Here is a 22,330-nt window from a genome sequence, read left to right on the forward strand (position 1 = left end):
GACTTGTATAAGCTATTGCGTAGATCGTCACCAACATTTGCGGGGTGCTCGTGACATGCTCGTGGCGTCAACCTCGACCATGTTTGGACCCATGATGGTAACAAACATCACCAAAACTCCACCAACAACCGCAAGACTTGAACAATTCATTCAAACAACAATTAACAACGCTGAATATTAATTTTGTAGAGCTGAAATCAGACTATTACCAATTAGATCCATCTCGCCAACACAACCAACCCCAAACCCCAGCTTATCAACCCCCCAAAACTCGCACCAACACTCCTCCCCGCCAACAGACTACTCGCCGTATTATTCCCCCAAAGCCACGCCACTACCCCAGCATCATCCTCATCATCAATACTGCACACCATCCTACAAACATTCCCATCTCCCCTCTTCCTCAAAAACCTCCCCTTCGGCCCAGCGCCATCTCGCTTGCGCTTATCCGATGTCTCGCTGGTGTTGTACAGAAGTTGAAGCCACTGCATCTCCATGTATGCTTCTTCACCCATCGTCATATTCTGCGTCCAGACGCCGCCGTCACCCCATGTGTTGAATATCATAAGAGATGGATCGCGTGGTACTTGGAATGAGATGTTGGCGACTTGTTTGCCGTTGGCGTACCAGATTGATTGGTTTGGTGTCCAGTCCATGCGATGTTCTACCCATTCGTTCCACTTGAGACCATCGGGGAATGTTGTGTTGCGTGTTGCTTTGGGGTACACTTCGCCTTCAATGCTGTATCCTGGATGATTCGTGTAGTGAACCCGATCGTAGTCTTCACGGGTGAGAATCTCCATGTCGGCTTCTTGGACGTTCTTGATCTCGTCGGCGGGGACGTAGGTGAACATTGCCATGCAGGCGCCAGGTGCCCCTCTCACGCGACCGAGGAATCTGATGGAGAGAAACTGGAAGCGATCAATTGAGTCAAATTCAGATGCGACTTGAAAGTCTTGTTGTCGGTTCGTTCGCATGGAGAGGTAGGTTTTTGACGCGGGGTTCTTGTCTGGGTTGGTCCGGATATAAATGTTGTTTGCCGAGTTGACCATGGGGAATCTCGCGCCGTAAGCAAGAGTGTCGTGACTTCTTCGGTTGCTCCAACTTTGAATGGACCAAAAGCTCTTCCATTCCTTCTTCTTGAAGTATTTGCTCGTCACGTCGGCTTCAGCCGATGCGTTCTCTCCAGCGATCGTATCCGGAATTTCAGCGTATTCTCCAAGATTTCTAAAGTCCCAGAACCGATGCTCTGTGTAATATTCTGGTTCAATGCCATCTGTTAGGTAACAATCGCACTGGTCGGCCTCCCAATCTTCAGGCTTCGTCTCTGTTGCATTACCTTGGGCCCTCGTCACTGCAATGAGAGCGAAAACCACGAGTTTTCGTAGGCTCCCCATGTTAATGATCCTCGTGCATCAACGCGACATGACCACCGGGCAGTTTAAGCTTAAGAATAAATTAAGGCTGCGTTGGGGGGTTCGATCTAACATTAGACTGAAACGAAGCAATGCGAGATTAAATAGTCTACTCTAGCACCGAATCACCATGCCTAGCGAGTCATAACTATCGATTGTTTAAGCCGTTTTGGGAACGGCTCAGAAGCGAGCGTGAAAGTGCGCAACAGAAATACTTTAATTAATCATTATGCAGGAAAGGCCAAGAAAGTCCAATTGTTCTTGGCAATAATTGGTGCTTAGAGAGAAACTTGTGCATACTTGCGATGGAAAGCCCGTACGCCACTAAGAAGTGTCCCAAGGCTAATGGTCGGCGATTAGAGCAGATGCCACATCACGCGCTGAAGAATTATCTTGACTTCGAAGTATCAATTGTAAATCATATTATATATATACTGGTTGATAAAATTTAAGCTTGTTCTTGAGACATGCGACGGTCTAGAAACTGGAACACTGGATATTGCATGTCAAGCGACGTAAATTAAGTATACAAGCCGGACCTCATACCCCTTTTCAATCAGAGCAGTTCAACTTCAGAATTCCAACTATTCACACAAATAGCAACGCTCTCTTGTTATTGATCCTTCACCGTAGCTTTTCTCAACTTACATACTTCTTAGTAAGACTCTTATTATGTAGATATTCGTGTCTATTCAGCCGCATTCTTGTACTCATGCTCAACTATTGGCTAGTAAATGATCGCTCACCCTGAACACTGACGAACAACGCTATCGTCATCTTATCATGCATCTTATCTCGTATCGCAACTCCCCAATACAGCTAGCTTAGTTCTCTTTGCTCCAGGCTGGAAATTGGCGGGAGGGAACCTAAGACGACCAAAAATGACATGTAAATAAATCACCACCTACATCCGCTGCCTTACGGAGAGCGGCTCACTATGCAACGCTAAAGCTCACAATTCAACACATCACATTTCTTAATAACCTTAGCGAAATGAAGTGTGGTATTGTCGTCCTTAGTTTGAGACGCGGCATGATGAGACAGATCACACGCAATTTGAACGGGAGAATAGGAGACTCAGCGCGATGATGGCTGGACAACAGGCGCACCCTGGGTCATGATACAAGGTGAGGAGGAAATAGAATGCGTCAAGTGACTCAGTCAATTGAAGATTCATGTGAAGCGGAGTGAGAAAGATGTCAAGATGTGTATTACTCTAAGCTATTATCTTGCGACAGAACGAAAATCTAATCAACCTATTATTTTTACACCAGCCAAAGCAACAATCGCACAGAACAAACAGAGCCCTCAATCACTTGCACCAGCTCTCAACGCGAACACCCTCCAACGTTGCTAGCAGAGAAAAGTCCATGTTGTGCTGTTTCATAGCCACCACAATGACGTCAAATGTCTCCAAGAAGCTCTTGTTCCAATCACGCTCAGCAAGACGAGGAACCTGAGGCACAGCTTCTTGCTTGACGAGAGCATCAGACCAAGTGAGGTCAATCTGAGCACCTGAAACAGCCAAATTTCGAACAAGGTCAACACCAGGTGAGTTATCAAGCTGAGACTGACCAGGCTTGAAACCAAGACCAACGACAAGCACACGCGAGCGACGCTCGGTGATGGATACCGAGTCAATGAGGCGTTGGGCAAGCTTGGCGGGTCTGTTGCTCATGGCTAATGAACAGGCTTCAAGCAGGGGAAATGAACTGTTGGAAAGGAGATAGTAAGGGTTGACGGGAATGCAGTGTCCGCCGACACCGACACCAGGGGCATAAGGCATGTAGCCAAATGGCTTGGTAGATGCTGCGGAACAGACCTCGTAGGGGTCGATGCCGTGTGGGATACAAGCATCAGCCATTTCATTGGCGTAGGCGATACAGACCATGCGTTGGCAGTTTTCGTATAGCTTCATCATCTCGGCGACTTCGGGCTTGGAGACGGTGACAACATTGTCAAAGATGGTGGAGTATATGCGGTTGATGGCATCGAGGGAGCCGGGGAGGATGTCGTCAAGACCTGAGATGATTTTGGGGATTGACTTGACTGGGGGTTCGGTGCGGCCTGGGTCAACGCGCTGTAGTTGTGAGTTAGTAAGACTCATGGTGATGAGCGATAATGAAGGAGTGAAGGCATCACGTACCTCTGGAGACATGCCAGCAAATAGAGCAAGTCTCTTGGCGATGGGTCCGACCAGCTCACGGGTCATACCAACAGCAACAGAGCTCTCAATAACAATAGTCGAACCCCGACGAGCAACCTGACCGACCATCTTGAGAGCATCACAAAGGTATGAAGAATCGATGGACTTGTTAGGTCTCAATAGTGTAGGCACCGAGATGAGAAAGTGGGTAGCAGCAACAAGATCATTCCTAGTTCGGGAGAAGGTGACATTTTCATTACCCTTGAACTCCTGTCGAAGATCTTGAATGCGTCTCTCGGAAACATCAAAGCCGATGACTTGATACCTTGATGAGAATGAGCTGACGAGATGTGTTCCGACGTAGCCAACTCCAACGACTGCTACCACGGGGATATCGTCGGGAGTGACATCGGCGGAGAACTTGAGGGTGAGGTCTGTCTCTGAGGGGACGGAGCTCAGGGGAGGAGTGACTGGGTAGAAGGGGAATGCGGAGGGAGAGTCTGAAGGAGTCAACATGCCAGTGAAGTCCTCCATCTTGACAACAGCTTCAAAGATTGAGTGGAAAGAAGAGACAAGGAAAGGTTGAGTGAGAAATCCCGGATGTAAAAGATTCAGAGGTGATCGAACCTCTCATACAATGGCAGCTCATCCCCAACATCTTAAGTATTCTCCCTCCAAGGCCTAGACCACGGCTTGTGAAACTTTCAGGCACCCTCACAATACTGAATTATGCGCATCATTAGAACGTGTGAAGAAAACTCTTTGCCCAGGCGTTCTGGATTCTATTCCAGTAAACGCCTCACGCTGCAGCGCCACCCAGCAAGAACAGTTGAACGATTCCACTGAGACTCTGATCCTGGTTCAGACTAAGTGTAAATGGCTGACGGTGTGGATTGAAACAATTCAGTTGAGCCTCGTTTCTTCTCAAGCCTGTTCGTTGCGAGCGTGCATGTTATCGAATAGCAGCATGTCTTTGACGGACTGATCTGTGGAGCCTGTAAACAGAGACTTACGGTAAACTCCGTACTAGGGTCAAAGAAGAAACTTGTTTATTGGATAACCGTGCAGGGCTGTAAAATGTTCCTGTTTACCTAGCCGCTCTACATACCAAACTAACTCTGCCGTCTGTCGTTGGAAGCTGAGTAGAGTATCCGATGGTTCGGAACCAGCTATTGATTCCGGTAGATCTTCCCGGGAGTAAAATTACAAGGTCAGGGGTATGTCAGCCGTGATTTTCAGGAAAGGTCAGGGGTACATTGCACTAAAATAAGAACACGGCTCTGTCGGGACTTTTACCCAGCAGGATATAAAAAGCAAAGTTTGCCGCAATGCAGCATAAATCTTCCCGCGTTTGGGGCAAGTTACGGCGGCTGAAGTGTAAAGAGAAAAGAACAACATGAGCAAAAAGAAAAAAATGCATGAATTAATTTCCTGTGAATTGAGTTCTTTCCTATGCTGTGTAACGGGAATCCGGGACCTAGTGAGACACGGGAAGATTTGCTGTCTTGGTTCTCTTTTTGGTTGGTGTTGAGATGAGCATGAAAACCAAGACTAATTAGGGGACGGGGCCAAGACGGGTTGTCATGGATGTGGGTCATTAACTACCGCATTATTCCCATTAGTAGAAAATGAGGCTTGAGGAAAACCTGATTGTCCTTGTCGCATAATTGAAGCCCAGTGACGATCAATTTTGCTGGGATGTCATGTAACTGAATGAAGAACGATTGAGGCTGGGTCTCAATGGGCATTGATTCTTGCTGGGACTGGACCGAGCTATAAAATAAACCAATAAATGTAAAGAGGAACAAAATATGCAACTACAAGGGTCGGTAGATGTTTTGAGATCGCTGGCTAGATTCTTGGGCTGCGTTAGTGAACCAGACTATTGATTCAGGTCTACGGGTCGCTGTGCCTATAAAAATCCCGATGTGTTGAGCCAATTGAACTGTCAGATCCCGGAACCTTTTTGGGAGAAAAAGCAACTTCAATAAACCCCCGACGACTCATGACTTCCTCTCGCTCAGCCGCTATGTCACGCTAATCTAGGACAACTGCCGAGAGAGATTTCTTTGGGAGTAGTTTTGACAGTCTCCTCTTAGAGAAGATGTAATGTTGCGAGCTCTAACTAGCCTTTCGGGGTTTTAGCTGGCTGACAGTTGTTGCATCTACGGCTCAATGGTTTAAGAGGTAATGGAAATACACAGATTACCAGGGTAAGCGATCACCGGCAGGGGGTTTGCCGCACTGGACAATCTGTTCGGTTGAGCCGTCATCCACCAAAGCAATAAGGTTGAACCATGTCCATGCTGACAGTTTCGATCGGTCTTTCTATGTTATCTCATCCCAACCTGAACCACAACCCAATACTTATGCATATCCTTTGACCAGGATCCCTGGTAAACTTCTGAAAGAAGAACGGTTCTCTGGGACGTCCCCTTTTAGGTCATGCTGCCACAGTCTAGACATTTTAACCTCCGGGACTATGCGGACGCCTCGTTTACTGCAGCACGTTATTCATGCAAGTTTCTTTTGAAGGTCAGCTGGCTCGGATCAGTACACTAGAGTAGATTCAGTACTTTCCAAGAAGAAAGTACATGCCCATCGATCCAGACCGTTCGTAGGCACTTCACGGTGGATTACAAGGGTTCCTGATCAGGCCCTCAATACCTGGGTGCCTACCAGATGATTGACTCCTCAGCTAGCCATGTCGATCCAATTATGATTTGAGGCTGAATGTCTAGAATTTTTATTAGCGAGACTATTGCTTCCCTGCATGATGAGGCAAATGAGAGCAAAAGCTTTTCTTGATGAGGAGGCAGGTATTATTTAGTCGATAACTTTCTAACCCTTTCCCTCTTCATCCTTGAACAACTGCAGAAGCATTGCCTTTTCCCTTATTCCACCTTGTCACTCGTTTCTTGGTGTTTCACGACATTCCAGCATCCTCGTCTGGTCCAACCACTTCTCTTCGTTTGCATAGCGCCTTGGTGTAACAATGAATTCTCTCACCACTGAACCTCCTCGTTCCATTCTCATTGGCAAGCAAAAGGTCCGTCACACTGTTGCACTGCTTATTTCTGCACGACTAACTCTTCTAAAACAGGACCAAGTCCATGCTAATGTCAGGATCGTCCATGGCAAGGCCCGCTCCAACGGTTCAGATGTCTCAGACACTGAATATCCCGCCGTGCCTATCCCCGCCTACCTCGTCGACGAAGCTTCATCGAATGACAGTTATCGCGCTTCACAGCCTTCGTCTCTGAGATCATGGGTCCCAGAGTCAGTCGGTACACCCGATACCCAGAGGACTTCGGTGACGAGTCGTCCTGGCTCAAAAGGCACCGATCTGATTGCTCCTATCCCTCGTCTTCCTGTCTCGATTAGCAACAACACATCTGTTGGTTCTCGCTCTGATGCTAGTCACTCGTCTACTCCTTCAGTTGACAACGAGATCACACCTGTTCCTCAACCCTCGGTTGAGCGCGACAATGCCCCCGAGTTCAAGAGTGATGGTGCTGATCAGGCTAAGCCCAAGGTTGAGACTGTCGCCGAGGACGATATTGGCAATGCTGTCCTGTTGAAGCGTGGCAAGAGAAAGGTTACGACTCAAAAATACATTCTCACAGCTGGTCTGATTGCAGTCAAGTAAGTTTATCTCAATCCATCTCATCCCATTTCAATCATATTGACTCATATCCCAGCTTCATGTTTATCTTTGCCAGTTGGTACTGGCCCCGATACTACTACATCTACCTCCCCTTCATCTCCTTCCCCCTCGTCCTCAACTGCATCATGATCGCTTCCATTGCCGTCTTCACCCTCATCCACTGGGTCAGCCCCGAGAAGCAGATCAAGCCCGAGTCCCCCGAGAATATGGTCTACGTCATTCCCTGTTACAACGAGACACTCGAAGAGTGCACTCGCTCCCTCGACTCTCTCGTCAACCAGACCGGTCTCGAGAACCACAAGAAGGGCATCATGGTCATCTGCGATGGTCGTGTTCGTGGTCCTGGTATGACAAAGACCACTGGCGATTACCTCAACGAGGATATCTTCCTTCACCAGACTCTAAGGAAGAAGATTCTTGGCGCTTACACTGCTTGGGACGGCCAGCAGATGGACATTGAGATTTCCAAGGGCTTCTACAAGGGTCTGCCCTTCTACTGCATCGTCAAGGACCAGAATCAAGGCAAGCGTGACAGCCTCATTGTCATTCGATCGTTCCTCTACAAGTTCAACACCCGTGCCCAGAACCCTGAGTCCATCTTCTCGCGCGAGCTTTTCGACTCCATGACCAGCTGGCTTGAGAACGAGGTCAAGATGGACAACGTCGATCATCTCATTGGAATGGATGCCGATACCGTTTTTGAGGACAAGTGTGTCACTGAGCTTCTCAAAGAGTCGTACTATCCCAACACTGTCGGTGTCTGTGGTTACGTTGCAGTTGACTTCAAGGATGGTAATTGGAACCTCTGGTCCATCTACCAATCTGCCGAGTACACCATCGCCCAAGGTCTTCGTCGTCTTCATCAGTCCATTGCCACCAAGAAGGTCTCTTGTCTTCCTGGATGCTGTCAACTTCTCAAGATCTGTGACGAAACCTGTGGCGATCTCGTTCTCATCGATCTCTTTGGTTACTTCCCCAAGCACATGGACGGTATGCTCAAGCGTATCCGCGCTACAGCCTCAGAGGATCGCAACCACATTTGCCAATTGCTCGTCACCTTCCCTCACGCCCAGACTCGCCAGGCTCTTCATGCTCGCGCTTACACTGATGTCCCTCACTCTTGGAACGTCTTCCTCTCTCAGCGTCGTCGCTGGACTCTTGGCGCTACTAGCAACGATCTTCTACTCTTCTGTGCTTGGAACACTCAATGGTGGGAGCGCATCGTTGCCTTCTCCAATGTTCTCACCTGGTCTCTTAACGTGTTCGTCATTGCATCGATTGGTTGTATGATTGTCGCTTTCATGAGTCAGCCTTGGTGGTTGATCATGTGTTTTGCCGGTGTCATGATCATTCCTCTTCTTTACTACGTGATCATGGCGACTTGGCTTCCTCGCAACCTTGTCGAGCGTGCCCAGTTCCTTCTCGGTCTCGTTGTCTTTGTCTTCTTGGGCCCTTTTCTCAACATTGCTGTTATGCTTTATGCTGTTGTTAACATGGACAACTTTGGTTGGGGTAAGACAAGGAAGGTCATCACTGATGACTCTGAAGAGGGGAAGTCATCACAGAAGGAGGGTGTTGTTTCTGATAGCAGCTCGACTGAGCCTAAGGAAAAGACTGCTACTGCAGTGTAGTGATTGGAGTTCATAATGGGATGGTCAAAAAAGGCGACAAGACGTTACATATCAAGAACATACATTAGACAAACATAAGTAATTGTAATACATATCCTGATTGCTTTCTCAATTGACTTGAAGTGACATGCCTTTTGCGCTTCTTTGTCTTCTTTCATCTTGTCACTGTTGGCTTGGATGACTTGAAGCATGTCGTGTCTCACCACGAGATTCACTATTCCATAACCGTGGAGTCGCGTGCCTAGCCCGACTGAGCAAGATCAATTAACAAAGCGTGGCGCATGGGTTCGGTCGAGATCCGCGAAACGTCAATATGTGGCGCGACATGGCCAGAACACGCAAGACTGCTTCTGCAAAATGACAGAGATGGGCTTCTTGACCTTGACTTAGGATCTTTATACAAAACGATTTGCGCCTCGCGGAAAAGCTCGATACAGCAAGTCACAGCAACGATTGACTACTTACCCGAGAGCTGGGTGCACGGGCCACAAGCACAGTCAACTGCGCTTGGTAGAGAATCGGCAGTTGGTTACTAACCTGGACATGAATGGACCGATGTGAAAATCCCATGGTGGGGATATCACAGTGGCTGCCACCTTCGCGGCTAGATTTGACACTGGTTTCAAGCCACAACGGCAATCAGATCAGCATCATATCAGTGACATGAGCGATGTATGGGCTGATCAATTGCATACTTAGATATTGGTGCTGGCCGACAGATTACGTGGCTTGCAAAAACGCTCCCAAGACACAAAAAGGAAGCCACTTACTAGTGCAGCATCATTGATAACTCATATGTCGTATAATCAACCAGGTGCAATAGCAGCTTTACAACATGCTGTTCACTGTGCTTCTGGATTTTTAACTATTCTGCTTACCCCTCTTTGAGGATAACATGATGTTCTCCAACGTCGCATGCAGAAACTCAAAAGGCTGGGGAATCAAGAGACACCTTTTGTGAAGTGACAGCAAGATGACAGTTTAGTGACACATCGACTGACAGATCAGATGATGGATTTGAAAGCTTAAGAATGGTCACCGTCTGGAGAACCTTTATTTAGTGACATTCGCAAACTTGAATCCTTATGCTTATCAGATAAACAAGGCTCAGGTTCTCAGTTCACATTTTGGAGACTTGATATACATGACTCAAACAAGTATCAATCATGAGTGACGACTGGACCAACGAGCCTCTGGTTCTCGATTTTGAGCATCTCGCTCGAGGCGACGTCGGCTTAGTCGGTGGCAAGAATTCTTCTCTGGGTGAGATGATTCGAGCCCTCGGGCCCAAGGGAATTCCAGTGCCACCAGGCTTCGCGACATCATCCTATGCCTACTGGCACTATGTCGACGCCAACAACATCCGGGGCAAGATCGATGAACTCGTCGATCAATGGCAGTCTGGCCATCAAACGCTTGCTGAGATAGGTCACGCCATACGCATCCTGTTCCTGCGTGGAACGTGGCCGGCTGATACTGCAGAGGCCATACTGTCTGGATATCGCGACTTGTGCGATAAAGCCGGGGTTGATGATCTAAGTGTTGCAGTGCGATCTAGTGCAACGGCTGAAGACCTTCCTGACGCGAGCTTCGCTGGACAGCAGGAGACGTACCTAAATATCCAGGGGAGCGAAGCGCTGCTCGATGCTTGTAGACGATGTTATGCTTCGCTTTTTACAGATCGAGCTATCAGCTATCGCCATATCAAGAAGTTCAATCATGGAAACGTGGCTCTCTCCATTGGGATCCAGCAGATGGTTCGCTCTGACATCGGCGGCGCAGGTGTCATGTTCTCTATCGATACAGAGAGCGGCTTCGACAAGATCATTCTCATCAATGCTGCATGGGGCCTTGGCGAGAATGTCGTTCAGGGTACTGTCAACCCAGATGAGTACCAGATCTTCAAACCTCTCCTATCTAATGAGAAGCTATCGCCGATTCTGAGCAAGAAGCTCGGCGACAAGGCGATCAAGATGGTGTACGGGGATAAGTGCGTACGAACACGCAATGTCCCTACATCCAGGGCCGAGCGAGCTGCCTATGTTCTAAAAGATGAAGAGATTCTCCAATTGTCACGATGGGCATGTCTTATCGAGGAGCATTACAGCTGCCCGATGGATATGGAGTGGGCTAGAGATGGCTCTTCTGGCAAACTCTACATCGTGCAGGCCAGACCTGAGACGGTGCAGTCTCGCCGTGACACGGCAGCCTTCAAGACCTACACGGTCGGAGAACGTGGCCACACCTTGACCACAGGGCTGTCTATTGGCGACAAGGCAGTTGCAGGGCGGATCTGCCTGCTCACCTCGGTCTCGGACATAGACAAGTTTATCGACGGCTCGATCCTGGTGACTGAGGCTACGGACCCTGACTGGGTGCCTGTCATGAAGCGAGCTGCCGCAATCGTCACCGATTACGGTGGGCGGACCTCTCACGCCGCGATTGTCAGTCGGGAACTGGGTGTTCCAGCGGTAGTTGGTACTGGAAACGCAACCTATGTTCTGCACACTGGTCAAGACGTCACTGTGTCATGTGCAGAAGGCGATTCGGGTCTTGTCTATGATGGAATCTCGGAGATCACCACCCAGATGGTACACATATCCGAGCTCCCTTCTGTCCGAACAAAGATCATGCTGAATCTGGCCAACCCCTCAGCTGCGTACCGCTGGTGGAGGCTCCCAGTTGATGGTATTGGACTTGCTCGTATGGAATTCGTGGTCAGCAATTTTATCCGGGTCCATCCCATGGCTCTCATTCATTATGATCATCTTGAGGATGAAGCAGCCAAGAAAGAGATCACCAATCTTACTGCAGGCTATACTTGCAAGCCTGATTACTTTGTGGATAAGTTGGCATCTGGCCTCGCAACGCTTTGTTCTTCTGTCTACCCCAAACCAGCCATTATTAGGATGAGCGATTTCAAGACGAATGAGTACGCTCGCCTGATAGGCGGTGCTGAGTTTGAACTTAAGGAGGAGAACCCCATGATCGGATTTCGCGGGGCCTCACGTTACTACTCGCCTCGCTACAAGGAGGGCTTTGCCCTAGAATGCCGTGCTGTTAAAAAGGTTCGAGAGGAAATGGGACTCACCAATGCCATTGTCATGATTCCCTTTTGTCGAACAGTCAAAGAAGCCCGAAAGGTGCTAGACATAATGGAAGAGAATGGACTGAAGCGAGGGGAGAACGGCCTCATGGTTTATGTGATGTGCGAGATCCCTTCCAATGTCATCCTGGCCTCGAGCTTTACCCAGCACTTTGACGGCTTCTCCATTGGGTCCAATGATCTGGCTCAGCTCACCCTCGGTGTAGACCGAGATTCTGGGGAGTTAGCGAGCTTGTTCAACGAACAGGATGAGGCTGTAAAGTGGATGATTGCTAGAGCCATTACAGTGGCTCGCCGAGAGGGCTGTAAGATTGGGCTTTGTGGCGAGGCACCAAGCAACCATCCTGAATTTGCAAAGTTCTTGGTTAATGCGGGGATTGATTCCATCTCTGTCAGCCCTGATAGTTTTGTTCAGGTTATGAAACATGTAGTGGCTAGTGAGAAGGGCTTGTAATTATTGATTTATCTATTGCTAGTGATATCGATATCGTATCTTGTTCATAAGCCGATGGTTTGACGCTGTTACATCAGATGCGGAGTGGAAACTACTGTCACTCTTGCTTTCAATGTGCCTTCAAAAAGAATGGTCTTCCTTACGAACCTGGAGATATCAGTACTGAGAGTTGGCAGTACAAAAGAAAATTGAAGTCCGCAAGCACAATAAGCTTGGCTAGAAATTGCTTATATCTGAGTCTTTCACAAAGGTGCCTTGCTTTGATCGTGATACACGAACGTTGACTAGAATTACTAAACCTGTTGACTATAAACTTACAAACGCCAATAATGCTCACCACCAGTCTCGCTGGATTAATTCAACACTGGCTTTCAACAACTCCCCTGATACCTTCACCGCAGCATTCTCGCCTGGGCTCATCGCCAGGGGAACTGAACGCAAGATCCCCTTCCTCCCAATAACGGTTGGCAAGCTGAGACAGCATCCATAGTCCTCTTGAAAGTGACTGACCGGGTACATCTCATTCTTATCGAGGATGACAGAACAACACAAGTTAGCAGCGACGGAAGCTATTCCGAACGATGCAGATCCTTTGCCCAGTATGATGTGGTTCGATCGATGTTTGCAGATGAGTTCGATCCTACTGAGATCAATAGCGCTCAGCATTTTCACATCGTCAATGGGGACCGCTCCAATGGTTGCTGCGGACCACACGACTACTTGGTCTTCTCCATGGCGACCCACGACAAATGCATCCACAGCAGATGGGGATACCTATGATGGTTCTGTGTTAGAAATGCGGTAGTTCAGATATCACAGCGCCCACTCACCAAAGCACGAGATGCAACCATCCCTCGAAGCCTGTAAGTGTCGAGAGCTGTACCAGTGCCAATGACCTGAGATGAAGGAAGTCCCGACATCTCCTTGGCGAGAGATGTCAGTAGGTCAACTGGATTTGCCACAATGAGTAAAACGGTGTCAGCTCGGAAGGGCTTCATTGCCTCCATCACCTCACGTATCATCGAGGTGTTCCGAGACGTATAGTCAATAGTTGTCTGACCTTGGAAGAACAATGAGCCTACATCCCATTTGAAGGAGAGAACACGTACCCAGCAGGTGCTTAGATGCAGCGGTTATGACCACGAGATCGCACTGAGCAGCCTCATGGTACGTGGCTGGACGTACACGCGTACTGCTGTTAGTACTGTAAGAGACATCGCAGAGGTCTTCGATCTGGGCATTTCTGACATCGAGGTCGAGGTCGACGAGAAGCAACTCGCTCGCCACAGAATTCAACGTGAGGTTGTAAGCGACGGCACCGCCGACTTCACCGACGCCTACAATCGCCACTCGAGATGCTGAGCCCATTGCGCTTAGTCGGATTGCTGGAAATATTGTTGTCCCGCTGTGTGCATTGCAGTGTGCCGCGATTTATAAGACCCCAGGGATCATTCAAGAATTGTGGCGTAATTAGCGTTTGTGGTGTTCTGATGATGTTCTGATACTCGACATTGGTGGCTGTCATAGTAGTATCGAAGCGTCACGCCACAAGAAAAGACCTGATATGACAATGACAAGACACTTGCTCACAAGAGAGCATCACAAATCAGATCATAGCCCGTTAGTTATGTTCTGGTGGAGGTTATGGATCGTATTTTAAAAGTCTTTTAATAGCGGCTATGTTCGGCTGCCATGATAGCGGAGGTCTCTGATCTGACGGACCCTTCAACTCACCATATGACCCAAGCTTGTATTAGCTCTATGCAACAGCACCGGCATGTTGCTATTTTGGTATATGATGGAATCACTTCAAATTCAAAGTCCACCTCGTGATAGAAGGCCTACATGATGAGCGTTGTCGAGTTATATTGTCGGTGTCACTGGGAAGAGGCCATAGAGGCTATGCAGCTGCATCACCAGATTGTGACACCAGAGGCTCGTCAGTCAAATATAAAACACCTTATCAGAAGCCAAATTAATTCCATCATCAACATTCACTCAACATCATAAGATATCAGCACTCGTTACACATAAACGCAATTCCCATCATGAAGCTTATCCCTCTTCTCACCATGGCTGCCTTCGCAGCTGCTGTCCCCGCTCCCAAGGGCTGCACGCCCGGAACCTACTCGTGCACGGCAGACCTCAAGGGCTGGCAGGTCTGCAACGTCGACCGTACCTGGGTGGTAAGCCTCTCCGTTTCCTAGCGGCAGCTGACACGGAAGGGAAAGCTAACTGGGGCGTCTGGCCTTTAGCTCGCCGGTGCTTGTCCTCCGAAGACGGCTTGCCTATTTAACAAGCAGAATGGTTCGCCGTATTGCGTGCCCCCTGGCTTTCACTTCTAGACCATTTCTGGCCAGTATTGGCTCGGGATGATTGTTTCCTCGCAGCTTTGCTCCATTGACCTTTTTGGTATTTAAGCCTGGAAGTTTGCACAGTGCGGTATACGAATGCGCTGATCAACGCATCCTCATGTCAATCCTTGTTCTGGCTAGTGAGAATCTGTAAGCAGCTCCTTGTAAATAGGCTCTTTTTTTAAATCACGCTTATACGTACTTTCCTTTATTATATACGCGCCTGGAAATAAAATGTCTTATACAAACCTGACGATGTCTGGATGTTAGCCTACTCTCTAAGTCATAGTTGGCCATATTGCTACTTGATTGCAGCAGAGGCTGCGGTATATAATCATGTAGACAAACCGGGCTAATGATATTTCCTTTTATTAATTCACTAAAAAAGATTTCCAGAGAGTGTTCAATTAAGAGACAAGAACAAAGATTCTAATTCAGAAACATGAGTCCCAAATAGCCAATCCCATCATAGTTATACAATTTCTTAACCAAAGTTCATAATACCTAGGCAAAGAAGCAATGCCTTACTAATCCGCTACGCCAACAACTCTTCACTAATGAATCCCCTTTAAATATCTTTTCCATGCTTGTGATGCGTATCAACAACAGTCTTGATCTCAATAGTGGTATTCTCTCCAGTCTCCGCGACTGCGTGAATAAGGATGTCCTCCCCATATGGCCACTCCCCCTTCATTTTGTCCGGCGTGTCATACTCTACATAGTCAAGAGGGTCAAGCAGCTTCTGTGCTGCTTTTCTCGCATCAGCACGGTGAACAAATGTCCCCTCTATCTGCATCTGCTGCACGCAGCCGGTCCGGTCTTTGTTGTAGTCGATGACGGTCTGCGTCACGTAGTGAAGCGAAGGTACTCCATGGGGTAGCAGAATGGCACCGTCCCGATCGGCTTGGAGCAGTTCGGTGTTAGGCGTTACCTGGATAGAGACAAGGAATACCTGGCCTGCGGGAGCTTTGGCGTAGATGAGAACACCGTCGCCGTGATCCCAGGTTCCGACATGGCGTGAATGGACGGCGTATTCGACAAAGTCATCAGGCTTGTATCTCAGCGTATGGAGGACCTTGAAGGCCGAGTCTTTGGCGGCTTCGATCGTCGCTCGTGTGCCAAGAATGTAGATAGCTCGTTGGGATCCCGATGGTTCGAGGTGAAAGTCGATGACGGTCAAGATGATGTGGTAGAGAAGTTCAGAACTGTTCTGCATGATGAAGAACATTCATGTAGATGATAATTCACTGGACAGATTACTAAGTAATTGCTGAATGAATAGATTGTTTATTGAATCCAAGGCGCTGCTAGTAATGGTAGGGACCTTATAGAAATATACTCAACTGGTCGATCTGCATCTCGACTTCAAGGAAAGCACATCATGATAGTAACCAGATGGTGGACATTGCCTCAACTATTTCTCATTCGTTATGCCGTGGAGTCGTCACGCTGTAGAACCACTGCAACCATTCAGCGTCTTGTGATTTGTCAACAAAACATCCTCACATGATTTGTTTTCGATGTAAAGGCTGCTTATTCTCATCATATGTATAGCTGTCATATGCCAGCCACAAGAACAGAATGGTGTGCGGTCACTTGTTTGAGCGAGAGATTCAGCAAATTGAGGGTATAAGATGCCGTTGGAGGAATTTCCACGATCTGTGATAGGTTGAAGGAGGGTTGTCTATCGTGCCATGTTGCGCCGCTTTCGTGGTATGATGCTGACGCCACAAACACTAATAACTTGTCACGCCAGCCATATCATATCATATCATGACCCTTAGCCTCAGCAGGTCTAGATCGCGTCTTTACTGAATAATTCAAAGGTCAAAGGTCAAAGGTCATATCAAACACAGCATCCCTGCCATTCCCCCCGGCGCGGGAACATCTTTCTACCTCATGCTGTAGCAGTCATGTCTAGCCCTATCACCACCGACGTAGGCAGCCCTGAGAACTCAGCCCCAAGCGATGGGATGCTGGCGTGGTTGTCTGCCATCCTGCTCCCAATTATGGCTTTGACAATGATGTTCTTGGTAGGGTTACCCAAGTATGTCTTGCCGCCTGTTGACTGCCAAGAGCCTCAGAGATTAATAGTTTCAAAGAGTCTATAGGTGGGCGAGGCCAAGGTCTTCGTTATCCTCTGGAGCAACATCGCCTACCACAGTGTCATCAAGCTCTTCACAGCGTCGGGACCTGCCGCACCTCGACTCCCTTGCTCCTCCAAAAACCAGCAAAGACATGAGGTCGAACATCATGAGCCATGCTCACGCCTCGTGGGCTGTACCAGCCTTCAACATGACATGGTATGTCTCTGGACACGTCACCATTCGGCGCCACTCACTAATCGCCCGCTCTGGGTCTAGTGCAATCTGTTTGGGTGAGGTCAAGGACACGGACATGCTTCGCCAATTGGATTGTGAGCATATCTTTCACTCTGATTGTATCGCAGCGTGGTACCTTGCGGAACATGATACGTGCCCTGTATGTATTCATAACTTTGTTGCCAGCGCTTGTAAACTGGAAAGGCCACAGCAGGTCCACGTATATAATGGGCGGATAGATAATGTTTAGATATCCTACTAGAACCAATCCTGTGTTCTATTGACCAGTTACAAGGCGTTTAATATCTGCCGGATGTACTGGGGAGCTTAATCATAATTTGCCGATTTCAGTCGAATTTAGTATCCTTTAGTCTCAAGATTAGCATATGGAGGCTTGCCCTGTCCATGGGCTCCAGTTTGAGCCCGGCGGATAATGCTAGCCTTGTTACCGAGCATCAAAGATATGTAGCAACCGGACAACCTTTACGCCACGGAGCAGTTGTTCCGTCAGTTGCTGCAAGTGGAGGGCACGGACCTCAGAGTGTCTCACGCAAAGCAAAAACATATCTTAAGTGAGTGGTTAGCCACACTCACATCCAAAAACATCTTATAGCACTACCTATGTACATGTTGTCGTTGCCGACATCCAGCTTCTCTTGTGTCATTATACGATCGTAAAGCGTCTGTCCAGATGCTGTACCTGATCAGACAGACGTCTGTTCTCCTCCTCGAGGGCGAGGATGCGCTGCCTTGCGAAATCCAACACCTCCCCTCGACTGTACCCACAGTCCGGTGCTTCCGAATCTCCTTCGCCGCCAGACTCGTCCTTCACCTTTGAAGCTTGGAGCACCGCCAATAGTCGCTCGAATTTCTGCTTCAAGCGGGTGCGATACTGCTTCTCAACATCGTTATGGCACTGCCTAGCCTGAACGACATGCGCAGGGAGTGCGGGTTTCTTGCCGACCTTTTTTGGCCTGCGTGATGCCGAGCGCATCTTCACTTGAGTGGGAGTCTTTTCCAAGCCCACGAGGCTCTCTTCATTGCTCATTGTCGAGTCGCGTCGCTCCAAAAGCCCCGCAGTAAGTGCTGGCGGTAGGGCTTTTGCCTGGTTCATATCAGCCCAGGATGAATCGAGGTTCTTGTTGGGATGCTTCGACTGCGGCACCTCTCCGCCCTGTGCAGGTAGGTCATCTTTCCCAATACAGCTATTGGTGATACAAGAGGAGGCTTTTCCTGTCTTGTGCAGCTCACTTGAAGAGGGGTTTGGCATTTGGGTGAGGAGTATGTTGGGGATGGGTGACATTGGCCGAAGATAATAACCAGGTGTCTGGTACAAGGGATCGAGGAACACAGGGTCTGTAGAGGGTCATTCTCTGCATTCGATAAGGCCATGGGCATCTTACCCTGCTCGAATTGACTGAGGATACTATCGAATGTCGACTGTGAGGTGTCAGCCTGGATTGCCATGAGGGGTGGCAAGGTGTTGTGAGAGCACCAGTGTCTTGGCCACACGGACAGGTGAGACTGTGCAATGATTGGAGATTACCTAAATGCGACAAGGGTTCATGTCTTCCTGCATCTGTCGAATACCGACCGCTACTTACCTTGGAGGAAAATGACGGTCCGTCCCATTGGAAACCGTTAAAGTCTGGAATAATAGCAGCGGTGCTCATAATAATCTGTGCATCCAATGATGGCGATGTCTTGAAGGGGAGAAACAAGCTCAATGCCCTCTGGCACAAAGAATTATATAAAACGGCCCGGAGCTGGTGGCGTTGGTATGTGATACGCAAATCTTGCGATATGGCACATCCATTTGTGTTATTCCCCAATGTTTTCCGGCCTACCTTACCTCCGTGCGCTGGCGGTCTCGACTCTCCTCGTGGCTGGGCCTCTAGCCGAGGGTCGAGACCTCGCAGCAGTTGCATCCGCTTGCCCAACAAAGCTAACGACTTGCGGGGCATGGCGTTGATTACGATAATGGCAAATAGTGGTGAGATGCAGCCAAGCCACATCACCTGATATCAGTATACAAAGCTGTCTGCGTTTGCGATTTATGCGTTTCATCACCATCAGGTTCTTGGTGATCTCGATCTCGGTCTTGAAGAAGCTACCAATATGACTGGCATGGTTCGATATCCATCATTTCAGGCAGCGGTTACCCAATGTTTTTACAGAACTCGACAGTTACATCACTTATCTGTTATCAACTAACTTAGCGTGCGGTTGCTGACGGCTGTTGAACTAGTCTCAGCGTCCAACACCAATTATTGGCCACGTCGCTGTATTCAAAGTTTGGCTAATTACCCTATGACGATAAAACGAGTTGTTCCATCCTTGTTGGCGTAACTTAAATGCAGCATTAATGCCCACAGTACAAACAAGTTCAATCATTCTTTTCCTAACCCAGACCATAACGTGATATGAGACTCATCACCAGCATCTACCACTAAAACAGCCACAAGACTCCAGTTTCATGGGAACATGCCAGGTGGTTTATCCCATCCGTTATTTCCGCCCAGTCCTCGTCTCGGGCTACTGGCAGCGGCAGTGGTGCTCGCAGTGGTGCAGTTGGGGCTGCTGGAGGGAGATTGTTTCGAAATCAGAGTTTCGACGGAATTGACTGCTTCATTTGCGATGAATCGCTGAATGAGGGCGCATCCGCAGTCGCCGTGCCTCAGCAGCTGGAGCTTTAGTTGGTAAGCTGTTTCCCTCAGCTCGTTGCAGGAAGCAAATAGCTCTTTGTGCCGGTCCTGAAGCTGTTCCAGCTCGGCGTTCAACTTGTCTTGTTGCTCTTGCTTTCGCGCACGACAATTCGCCGCAGCTCTTCGGTTCCTCTCCAAAACCTTCATGTAACGTTTTTTCTCTTCCCTGTTGATTTCAGTCTTCGTCCTTCTTGCGTTCTTTTTGTCACTGGGCTTTCGTCTGTTTCTTTTCTTCCCCTCAGCCTTTGTAACCGGGGTCGTGCGGGTCTTGATGCTAGCGCTGACCTCAGGTGGAGTCGAGTTTGGGATCGAATCGGTGGCAGTGCTTAAGCTTCCGCGGTGGTCTTGCAGAATGCCCAAGGTTGCCTCTTCATACAGGCATGCTTGCTGTATTCGACTTTCAGGTTGAAAATATTCTTCGACGCTGTGCGTGCTGGACAGAGATCCTGATAACGGTGCAGAGTACAGTCCCTCATCATTCAGCATGCTGCCCGTAATAGCATCGCTCTCGCAGTACTTTGAGGACGAAGGCGGTATCGATGTCCCAGGCATTGCGCATATGTTGTAGAGAGTGTTGGATGAAATGTCCCAATCCCATGGGTGTAGACCTTCAGGCATGTCTCCCCAAGAGAGGCCATAATCAGGCTCATCTTGAGTATTAATGCCCCAGTCAATAATTGAAGTCATTTGGAAGTGGAAGTACAGGCGAAATCTGCATATAACTGTCCAAGGATGTATTTCACTGCAACGATATAAATAAATGCAAGAGTTTGTAAAACCAATATAGCTGTTTTTGCGAGTAATGAGAAAAGAACCTAGCAGTGCCAAATTACTCATTAAACAGGACATGATGGAGATATAAGCGATGTTATTGATCAATTCGGATGAATACCCTTTACCATTATCGTGCGACCTGGCGTTGGAGGTCAATTGCAGCACGCATCAACGTGATTAGCCGCCGCCTTGCTTTCAGGGGTAACAATTTTGGCCTAGATCAATATGGTACCGATATGATCAGATCATGGGTTTATCCGGCCCAGTTACATACGAAAACTTTGGCAGTCATGATCAAGCATGCGGGGAGCCGGTCGTGGGACAGCCACAAAAGCTGCACGCTTAGCATTGCACATCCAATTCAACGAGCATGATGTGGGTTATGACATGATGGAGCTTTAATAAACCCTGTACCGAGGCCTAGATCTCGTTCTGAAGGTTGCATGTCTTGCATATTAGTATGTCGGTACGCCTGTCATAAGCTGCAATGGCGGAGACTCTTAATTATTGTCACCAATAAGCAAACAGTATGCCAGATCAGTGGCTACTTGAACCCCAAGCCAACTGATATGGATCACTATTCATATTTTTTTCTAAGTCTACAGCAAAGCTGAGGTGAGGGCTGATGTCCCTGTATTCGTGCTACTCACAACATCGGGCTAGTTTCTCATATTATATTATTCTCAGAAACCTGCAGGTTTAATTCAGCTCCTTTGGTGAGATGTAGCTGCTATACATTCTGCCAAACAGTTGCCTTGTTATAGGTGGTAGGTGTGGAGGATTGGGATGCAAATGCTTATTGGCTTTGGCCAGCTGTCGTCCAGAATTGGTTTAATTAAGTTTCCCCACAGGCTTGGTTTGAGGTTATTCCGTCACCGAATGCACTAACGATTCCAGCGTTTTTCAGGTCTTATCTATCACGTGCATCTGTTGCCTGTTCACCCAATTGTCTTACCCTGCATCTACGAGCAATAAGACAATAATGTGAAGCTATCGGCAACTTGCCTTTGCATGAAATCCGAAGTCTTTTTAATAGCCTCAACACAACTATGAAACGTTACCCTTAGATGTTTCGTCTAAATGTTATATTGGCTCTCCTATAAAACATAGCAGATGTAATTATATTATAACTCATAGTATACGCCCTGCTAAGTAAGACCTCCTTGTTACATCAATCTCCAACACTGTTCTTTATTGGCAATATTGGAGGCCAGCAGAAGACTTGCCAACGGAAAAGGGGCTTCCATGCTACTTCAGCTTTACCTGATGCCTCAGGTTGCCGCGACAGAGCTACATGCCAGGCTGACCTCATCACCTATAACATATCATATTCTATAAAAGGAGACCATGTCAACCCCTACGCCCAGGCCGCCACAGCCAGTCTTCACACATATCTGAGCTCTGTAACCTACCCTGTCATATCTTTAGCATATGTAACCATAAAGAGCTGAGAGAATAAACCGGAAAGTGAGTCAATCTCACCGACAGAACCTGAAGTCGACGGACATCCCGACCTCCGTAACAAAGACAACTTTGACCGCACGTACGAAGTGGACGCGAAAGGCAAGGGTCTTCGAGCAACTAGTGCTTCATTCAATACGCACTTCTTCATCGGTTGTGTCTACAAACCGGGTTCCGTTGCAGAAGCGATGTCTTTTCTTTGTTGTGATGTTTTGGAGGCGCAGAGCAGGGACTGCAGCGATGCTTCAGGACCATATACTTAAACGGTGACGTTTCTGTTCTTGAAGAATTCAGGA

At 48.2% G+C, this 22,330-nt stretch overlaps 8 protein-coding genes across 8 annotated transcripts; 3 read left to right on the forward strand and 5 right to left on the reverse strand.

The window, feature by feature from the left end:
* Positions 1–67: 67 nt before the first annotated feature.
* FOBCDRAFT_245425 (concanavalin A-like lectin/glucanase domain-containing protein) lies at positions 68–1,397 on the reverse strand (the record flags this gene model as incomplete). The annotated part of the gene is made up of 2 exons (XM_031192936.3): positions 68–136; positions 372–1,397. The coding sequence occupies 2 exons, from the start codon at positions 1,395–1,397 to the stop codon at positions 68–70; spliced, it is 1,095 nt and encodes a 364-aa protein (XP_031031782.3).
* Positions 1,398–2,727: 1,330 nt separating this feature from the next.
* On the reverse strand, positions 2,728–4,095 carry FOBCDRAFT_245426 (uncharacterized protein; the record flags this gene model as incomplete). Its single annotated transcript, XM_054707615.1, has 2 exons — positions 2,728–3,495; positions 3,562–4,095. The coding sequence occupies 2 exons, from the start codon at positions 4,093–4,095 to the stop codon at positions 2,728–2,730; spliced, it is 1,302 nt and encodes a 433-aa protein (XP_054563590.1).
* A 2,461-nt stretch (positions 4,096–6,556) lies between these two features.
* FOBCDRAFT_324501 (chitin synthase-domain-containing protein) lies at positions 6,557–8,859 on the forward strand (the record flags this gene model as incomplete). The annotated part of the gene is made up of 3 exons (XM_054707616.1): positions 6,557–6,610; positions 6,665–7,206; positions 7,263–8,859. 3 exons carry the CDS (start codon positions 6,557–6,559, stop codon positions 8,857–8,859), a joined length of 2,193 nt encoding a protein of 730 aa, XP_054563591.1.
* A 1,074-nt stretch (positions 8,860–9,933) lies between these two features.
* Positions 9,934–12,572, forward strand: FOBCDRAFT_233840 (uncharacterized protein). The gene has a single exon (XM_031192939.3). The coding sequence runs from the start codon at positions 10,026–10,028 to the stop codon at positions 12,417–12,419; it is 2,394 nt and encodes a 797-aa protein (XP_031031785.2). The 5' UTR covers positions 9,934–10,025; the 3' UTR covers positions 12,420–12,572.
* Positions 12,573–12,686: 114 nt separating this feature from the next.
* Positions 12,687–14,037, reverse strand: FOBCDRAFT_192572 (lactate dehydrogenase/glycoside hydrolase). The gene is made up of 3 exons (XM_031192940.3): positions 13,529–14,037; positions 13,250–13,479; positions 12,687–13,193 (listed from the first exon to the last, which is right to left on the reverse strand). Exons 1-3 carry the CDS (start codon positions 13,785–13,787, stop codon positions 12,753–12,755), a joined length of 930 nt encoding a protein of 309 aa, XP_031031786.2. The 5' UTR covers positions 13,788–14,037; the 3' UTR covers positions 12,687–12,752.
* Positions 14,038–14,491: 454 nt separating this feature from the next.
* Positions 14,492–14,764, forward strand: FOBCDRAFT_281709 (uncharacterized protein; the record flags this gene model as incomplete). The annotated part of the gene is made up of 2 exons (XM_031192941.2): positions 14,492–14,605; positions 14,675–14,764. The coding sequence occupies 2 exons, from the start codon at positions 14,492–14,494 to the stop codon at positions 14,762–14,764; spliced, it is 204 nt and encodes a 67-aa protein (XP_031031787.2).
* A 577-nt stretch (positions 14,765–15,341) lies between these two features.
* Positions 15,342–15,989, reverse strand: FOBCDRAFT_147589 (uncharacterized protein; the record flags this gene model as incomplete). The annotated part of the gene is made up of 1 exon (XM_031192942.2): positions 15,342–15,989. The coding sequence occupies one exon, from the start codon at positions 15,987–15,989 to the stop codon at positions 15,342–15,344; it is 648 nt and encodes a 215-aa protein (XP_031031788.2).
* A 681-nt stretch (positions 15,990–16,670) lies between these two features.
* FOBCDRAFT_245431 (uncharacterized protein) lies at positions 16,671–20,486 on the reverse strand (the record flags this gene model as incomplete). The annotated part of the gene is made up of 10 exons (XM_059610683.1): positions 16,671–16,841; positions 16,976–17,051; positions 17,115–17,290; positions 17,765–18,450; positions 18,498–18,618; positions 18,699–18,825; positions 19,045–19,112; positions 19,402–19,443; positions 19,542–19,543; positions 19,634–20,486. 10 exons carry the CDS (start codon positions 20,484–20,486, stop codon positions 16,671–16,673), a joined length of 2,322 nt encoding a protein of 773 aa, XP_059468094.1.
* Between the last annotated feature and the right edge of the window lie 1,844 nt (positions 20,487–22,330).

This window comes from Fusarium oxysporum, chromosome XI, assembly GCF_013085055.1.
Source record: "Fusarium oxysporum Fo47 chromosome XI, complete sequence".
NCBI classification, from domain to species: Eukaryota; Fungi; Ascomycota; class Sordariomycetes; order Hypocreales; family Nectriaceae; genus Fusarium; species Fusarium oxysporum.

Coding starts and splice junctions, on each gene's coding strand:
- FOBCDRAFT_233840 (XM_031192939.3), top strand. CDS start 10,026: ATGAGTGACGACTGGACCAACGAGCCTCTGGTTCTCGATTTTGAGCAT.
- FOBCDRAFT_192572 (XM_031192940.3), bottom strand. CDS start 13,787: ATGGGCTCAGCATCTCGAGTGGCGATTGTAGGCGTCGGTGAAGTCGGC. Junction 13,480..13,528: donor TGCATCTAAGCACCTGCTGG/GTACGTGTTCTC, acceptor TGTTCTTCCAAG/GTCAGACAACTATTGACTAT. Junction 13,194..13,249: donor TGGTTGCATCTCGTGCTTTG/GTGAGTGGGCGC, acceptor GAACCATCATAG/GTATCCCCATCTGCTGTGGA.